At 30.9% G+C, this 7,919-nt stretch overlaps 1 protein-coding gene across 2 annotated transcripts in view; it reads right to left on the bottom strand.

Annotated features, from left to right (window-relative positions):
- Positions 1-5,307, bottom strand: part of LOC106465291 (ras-related protein ORAB-1-like) — a 26,618-nt gene extending 21,311 nt beyond the window's left edge. Inside the window, exons 1-2 of one of the 2 annotated variants that reach the window (XM_013925497.2) lie at positions 5,153-5,307; positions 829-901 (exon numbers count right to left, since the gene is read on the bottom strand). In XM_013925497.2, coding sequence (XP_013780951.1) covers positions 829-901; positions 5,153-5,175 — 96 coding nt within the window. In that variant the 5' untranslated portion in view covers positions 5,176-5,307. Of the gene's footprint in view, positions 1-828; positions 902-3,142; positions 3,163-5,152 lie in introns of those variants that run through there. The other variant, XM_013925498.2, reaches the window with a different exon arrangement.
- Positions 5,308-7,919: the final 2,612 nt, after the last annotated feature.

Here is a 7,919-nt window from a genome sequence, read left to right as displayed (position 1 = left end):
TAAAATAACTAAATACAAGTATTAAATTTCCTTTCAACTTTGTTCTAATCCAGCAATGTTCAGAACAATAACAAAATCTCTCCTGGTAATTAAAAAAATTATAGAATTCCGGTCTTCACATTGCCCCATTTTATGTTTTGTAAAAAAAAAAAAAGTTACTGTAAGCGTAATGACCAACTTCCCATTTTGCACTGTTTAGCTTAAAAAAAAATAATAATATACATTTTCTGTTTGGATCAAGCAAAAATATTCCATATAATTTTATACTTAGAGATACTTATTTCTAGACTGCAAAAATTACAGATGGAAAATAAATTTTTTCTTCCAGTTTTCAAAACTAGATATAATTCAGTTACATGAAATCTCATTAAAAATTAATCTAAAATGATGAAATCATTAAAATTGCAGTTTGTAGATATTTTCAACTGACTTATCCCCAGATGTCTGATGGAACAAAATCATATTAATGAAGGTTTTAAAAATAAATCACTACCTCCTCCAGATAAATTATGATTGGAAAAATATCTATCGCATGTTTTTTATATAGTTATAAACACACCATTTAAAAGTCCTATATGATTACTGAACTAAATTCACTTAAATGTTCTACTTGCAATGTTAATTATATATTTGATTTACAAGATTTTTAACTCCAAAGTATCAAAACTATTTGAATACATTAAAAGTCTGTAATGAACACACGGACATTTATTACATTATCAGATTATATATTTTTTAGCCAGTTTAAGGTGAGGGACTGATGGAAGTCAAAATCTAAAAAAAAAACTGATAAATACATAAAAGAAAAAACAAACTCATAATGCTTACTGCAAATCTCAACAATAAACATGACTTTCCCACACCAGAATCACCAATCAGAAGAAGCTTGAACAGATAATCACTAGAATAAAGAAAAATGTTCAGAGATTACTACTGGAATTCTACATATAAAAAGCCTCAATATTTTAAAAATGAAAATGTACATTCCAAGGATATACATAAAATTTCTTCAATGTTTACAAACATCTTTTCCATTGCTTTACACGCGTATGTTAAAATCTTTTGTTACCATCTTTAAAAAAATAATTTGGAAAGACATTTTCACTTAAAAAAAAAAGTTTGTTTCGGGATTAACTACATTAACAAGGATGTTCAGTAAACTGTTGAACATAAGGCCAGGTGATAGAAATATATTTTGTTCACCAGTCAGCCCTCATCCACAAACAAGAAAACTATCTTTTTAATTCAACTTAAATACAGTTCTCCACTTTTTTGTGAACAAAAATTAATATCAGATGATTCACCGATTTTTTACGTATGATTCACACAACTTCAGATATGTGCTGACTGTATTAATCTGTTACATTTGAGTTAAATATGCATATGGATATATTGTTTATTTATATTCATGATTTGGAATTACAATGAATGAACAAATAATCGTTGTCATGTTTTTATTTTATTTTTTGAGTTATTTGAAGTTAAGAACAAAGCTACACAATAGGCTATCTGCTCTCTGCCCACCACAGGTACCGAAACCCAGATTGTAGCATTGTAAGACCGCAGACAAACCGTTGTGCCACTGGGGAGGGCTTTTGTTATGTTATTCTTAAGGGAATAATAATAAAATGTACAAGCTTTAAAAGCTTGATACAATAGTAGAAATGACATAGATGAATAGTCTTTTTTTTTTTAGATGAAAGAACAAAGCTGCATTGATTTATTAAAAACTGCAATAGATGTTATAAAGTTTAAAGTACTAGTAAAGTCAGAAATATCCCAAAACCCATAAATTTTACTTTTATTTTAAATATTCTTCAAAAGTACTTACAATAAATATACTTTAGTGTTGCTAGATTATAACATAACATAATGTTCAGGGACAACAAGGGACCTATTGGTCCATCTCGGCTGTCACGTCCTCTAACCGAAACTATTATAAATTAAAAAATAATAAAAAAATCTTATAGTCATCCCTTATCATTCATAGTTATCAAACTTTCTCTTAGATTCACTTAAATTTACTGCCTCTACAAAATCTGAAGGCAATCCATTCCAAAGGTCAACCATCTTGTTAGAAAAATAAAACTCTTTGTTGAAGATGACTTCTATCTTGCCAAAATTAATACTTGTGTCCTCGGTGTTAAGTATGAAAAACGATGATGCATCAACACTATCAATTCCCTTTACAATTTTAAACACCTCAATTTCAAAAATCTTAATCTATTCTCATATGACAAACCCTTCATCCCAAGCACCATTCTAGTAACCCTCCTCTGAACCCTTTCCAATAATTCAATGTCTTTCCTAAGGTAAGGAGCCCAAGACTGAACACAGTACTCTAAATGTGGCCTAACCAATGACATATACAACAAAATTATAACCTCTTTTAAACTTGCATTCAATATTTCTGTAGGCACAACCTAAAATCCTTTTTACCCTTGGATGGTATAAAAGACTAATTAATCATTACACCAAGATCCCTGTCTTTCATGACACTGTTAAGATTATTTCCATCTAAATTATACTTATAACTCAAATTATGATAACCCACATGCATTATCTTGCATTTATTTAAATTAAAACACATCTGCCATTTATTTGCCCAACTCATTAACATTTATAAAGGGAAGATATTTTTATATTAATATTTCTAACTTTTTAAATAGATTGTCTCTAAGTATTAAAGGGATAAAACTGAGTTTGAATTTCATAGTAAATAACAATTCCATCTTCTCTTCAACTAAGACCAAGACTAACTATCCACATTACAAAAGAAAACCATGTTTTAAAAAACATTAAGCATAATAAGCTGTTATTTATGAAAAAGTTTTTTTATATTGCTACATTAACAGGTTACAGAGTTGATAACAAAAAAGGGTTATTTTGTTTAAATATGTGTAAATTAAATTTAAACTCACATTGTCAGTATATCAACTGCCCATTCACTTTCCATATTTCTAAGCATTATACAAAAGTTTTACATTTATGCTCAAAAGTAAAAACAATCTATAAATTTTGTAGATTGCATCATAATTATTATAAAAATCTGTAGCTCTACAACTATGAGAAAACCAGATTTTGTCTTTTTTATTGTAAAGATAAAAATACTATGTAATATGCAAGTTAAAAGTGCTCTTACAGCATTGATAATTAATCCAAGCAGTTCAGTTGATATTTAGATCAAAAAGATGAGTGAGTTAAAACAGCAAGATCAAACCTATAATAAATAAAACATTTATTATACAAAATAAACCTCAACCAAATTGCTGTACAACAAAACAAATTATCAGGACAAGGGCTATAAGGTGGGGATATAAGAGATTTCTGGTTTTGGAGGTTACTGTAGAAGTAGGACTCGCATAACAGTGGAGATCCTTTTACTGCTATGTAGAAAGAATAGTTACACCATAAACAAAATCATTACTGGGGAAGATTTTCATTAAAAAATTGCTGAATTGACACTAGATTTTTGAGAAGCTTGTTGTCTTACTAAACATGTGAAATTCTACTAGAGTAGATGATAATTTAAACCTACATGTATACCAAGTGGTATAAGATCAAAACTTTCATTTTAGTGGTAATAACATCATTACTTTAGATTTTAAAAAAGCAAGATAATATGGCAAAAATTGGTTGGATAAGTTAAACAGAAAACACATTAACCGAGCTTGGGACATCGAGCCTCTCACTTTCATTTTGGGCAGATTAAAAGACAATTGAAATGTTGGTATGAATATAGTTTCAAAACTGGTACCCCTGGATAACAAAGGGGGGGTTAGAAACACTAAATCTGATACCAGATTCAAGTTCAGCAACCCTACAAACTTATTATTAGTCTCTAATTATGCCTGAGTGTCTTTTCAGGGGCATTTTAACCCCCTTTCACAATGTTCATTAGATTATCCAGGAACTTGATAGGATAAATGCCTCTGACTTCTATGTGCTATATTTTGAAGACAACACAAGTTTAAAATTAGGAAAAGACAGTATAGGCTCAAGTTAAATCAGTTATTTTACTAACAGAGTGCTAGGCTTGTAGAATAAGTTCACAACAGTAGTACTGGAAGCTGGCATTTTCAAAGAAAGGAAGAGATAACTTCCTGAAAAATAAATGGTGGGTTTAAATTTTTACGTATTCTTGTAAATGGGTGTGCAAGAACATTCTTGAAGGACCAAATAGTCCCTTATTGTCCATATGTTATGCTCATTCTGTGACACAACCACTCATAACATTATTTCATTGTTATGGTATCTCCCTTCTTAGAGTTCAAGAACACCAAATCCATTCATACTTAAGAAAATGTGATAATGTGAAACTTGTTTCAATTCTTTTGCAGAATGTTTTTAATCATAACCTAGTAATTACCCAATTGCTGAAGAAAGGGTAACTGTTTGGTAATTACTTGGAAATATTCTGTGTCACCTTTTTAAAAAATCAGTATTAAACATGGCAGACATTAGTCAACATAATAATTTCTCAAATTATACAACTTAGAAAAATAGTTGAAAAGTCCAATTATAAAATCATAGAAGACTGAATGACAGATGGTCATTTAATTTCCGCCCATTGAGGTAACCAGAAAACAAACAGCTTGACCTAAACATGTGTTTAACATCAAATAAAACTTACATTCTTATAAAAGAGATTCTGGATCTAAAGAAGTTACACTTGCAAGTTACAGATAATTACTTCATAATACTAATAAAAGGATAATGTCTAACTTGAAACTTGCACGTCTTTAATATTATTTCTATCTGTAGTATTATTAGTATTAGGAGTCCAAAAGTTCAAGTTAACAAAATTTAGACAATGATCAAATCAATATAGAAAACAGTATAATATCATAACTTATAAGTTATTTCTCTGCTCTTTACACATGAAATTGAAAATATACTGAAGTGAATCATTGAATGTGCAACTCCATGCAAATATGAGCAATACTAGTACTAATGCTAATAGAAAACAGAAACAGAGAAAGTAAAATAACAAACAATTTGAGAAATATCCCTCCCACCTTTTATTTAATTAACATAATAATTTCCATCATATTAGTATAACTAGTACTACCGTAACGTACTTATTCACTGTGACGGTACCAATAGTAGTACCTGTCACATGACATTAAAACAAGCTAAAAGTAGTACTTACTATTCAGGATTCATGGTGGGCATATCTTTTGAAATGAAAGAAACAGAAAAAAAAAGTAAATACGTTCAAATGTTATTCAGATATTACTTCAGCTCTTGGGCGGTGACGTCATAGCCCCGTGACGTGTCATTTTCGCAACACCAGGCATGAAATGTAACTAGCAAAAGAAACGAGAGTTAATCCAAAAATATTGCTAAAGAAAATTTTAATTTTAGTTTATTAACATAACATGATGTTTAGGGATAACAAAGGACCTATTGGTCCATCTCGACTGTCTCATCCCCTAAACTAAACAAAAATCTTAAAGCCAACCCTTATGATTCGTATAGTTATCAAACTTTATCTTAAACTCACTTAAATTTACTGCCTCTACAACATCCTGTTAAAAAATAAAACTGTCTTAGCTGAAGATGACTCCTACCTTGCCGAAATTTATATTAGTGTCGCCTAGTCCTACTATTTTTGTTATTAAATATGAAAAAAGACGATGGGTCAACATTATCAATTCCTTTTACAATCTTAAACACCTGAATCAGATTCCCTCTAACTCAACTTTTTTCAAGGGAAAACAATATTGGAGATCTTAACCTCTCCTGATATGACAACCCCCTCTATCCCAGGCAACATTCTAGTAGCCCTCCTCTGAATCTTTTCCGACATTCAATGTCCTTCTTAAGATAAGGAGCCCAAGACTGAACACAATTTTCTAAATGTGTCCTAACCAGTGACCTATATAATTAAATTATAACCACTTTACACTTGTATTCAATATTTCTGTAGATACAACATAAAATCCTATTTGCCCTACCTCTAGCAACAGCACACTAATTGGATGGTTTAAGAGACTGATTAACCATAACACCAAGATCCCTTTCCTTCATAACATTGTTATAGTTGTTCCCATCCAAATTATACTTATAACTCAAATTATGATAACCCACGTGCATTATCTTGCATTTATCATAATTATAACCCATCTGCCATTTATTTGCCCAACACACTGAATGATCTAAAATCCTTTTGTAAAGCAGCAGTTTTCTTCTCAAAGCTTGCAACATCCAAGACCTTAATATCATCAGCAAATTATTCTAGGACATCACGAGTCAAGTGTTCATTATGTCTTTAGAATTGTTATTTATTCAGTATGTAAGTAATATCTTTCTCTGGAACCTTGAGACATAGTAATGTTTAAGGATTGTAATTGTTTGAAGAACCGTATGCTGTAAAACATACATAATAATAGTCATACGTTATTTTGACTAATTATATAGATATTATCAGTTTTGAAACATCAGTGACAATTTAAGATTAAAATTCTTCTCAAAGTAAAAGAAAAAGATAAAGTATTTCTGAAATGAGTCTAGTAATTATTCAGCAAATTCGTGTTGCAGATAGGCCTAGATAATAACATGAAACATAAAATATATTTTAAACTAAAAAATTAAAGTATATCAGTATAATAAAAGTACAGACACACATACACACACACATATATATATATATTAATTTATAGTTTTATTTGTTTATTTGTAGTTAAGCACAAAACTGCACAATGGGCTATCTGTGCTCTGCCCACTACGGATATCGAAACCCGGTTTCTAGCGTTGTAAGTCCGCAGACATATTATAGTTTTAAAAGAGTCAGCGTTTAATAACTTGGATTAAACTCTGCAAATATAGGATACAAATAAATAGGAAAATTATAATATTTTATCAATTTTGATTAAAATGCTTTTGCGTATTCTAAAAAAGGCCTTAGAAAATGACATTACTGCAAAAGATTTAAACTGTAGTAGTGTTTTTTTCTTTTGTTTGAAGTTAAACACAAAGTTACATGATGGGTTATCTGTGCTCTGCTCGCCAGGAGCATCGAAACTCGGTTTCTAGGGTTGTAAGCCCGCAGACATACCGCTTTACCACAGAGGAGCCTGTAGTATTTAGACTTGTCCCTACTACGGGGTTGAGTACGTTCGATTAAAACGATTTTGAATATGCAAAACAGCCAGTCATGTGACAACCACAGTTCATATAAAGTTGTAGTAGAACGCCATGTATCATAACTACATTTTGAATTTTTTTTACCATTCGTAGTTATTGTGGTGTTATCGAAAATTGACCGCTTTTCAATGCAAAATATTCATACACTCACATCTTAAAAATGTGCTCAGATCAGAGATTAAGAGTTTCCAAGATGGGAAGATTCCTTTTATTTAATAGCATTAGAAAACAAAGGAATGTGGATCAACTAGGGACAAAAGGACTATCCAGAAAGAGAATTGAAACAAGTCATACTTCAGCCATGGTAAGCAAAATGCGGTGTGTAGTAACATCAGAGATTCCACAAATGGAAAGACCTGCAGTAAAAGCCGTCCACATACTGCAACAGTACCCTATATAATAAAGAAAGATCTCCGTCTGGAAATTCGGTTTAAATCATTTGTGTACAAACTGTTTCCGTAGCATATCTGCTCATCTGTTGCATATCTCAAGCAGCTGGAGAATTAAATATATATATTAATGTTATTCCACACTGGTCAAGTCCAATGGATGCATTACTCATGAATTTTTGTCGTATCAGACTGTTGAAATAGGAACTGAAAACCACTGTTGGGTTATGGAAAATCTGTGGGTAAGAATGTTGTGCTTTGGACATGATAGTTTTACAACTGAGCTGTTGCATGAAAACTACGCTGAAGGACTAATGCAAAAATGCGCGGTCGTCAGATGTAGCATGGCTTAACGTTCAAGTAGGTTTAAAATAAGTTTTT

Source organism: Limulus polyphemus, unplaced genomic scaffold, assembly GCF_000517525.1.
Source record: "Limulus polyphemus unplaced genomic scaffold, Limulus_polyphemus-2.1.2 Scaffold1897, whole genome shotgun sequence".
In the NCBI taxonomy this organism is placed as follows: domain Eukaryota; kingdom Metazoa; phylum Arthropoda; class Merostomata; order Xiphosura; family Limulidae; genus Limulus; species Limulus polyphemus.
The sequence above is the reverse complement of the archived record's forward strand: the minus strand, read 5'-3'. Positions and strand labels throughout refer to the sequence as shown.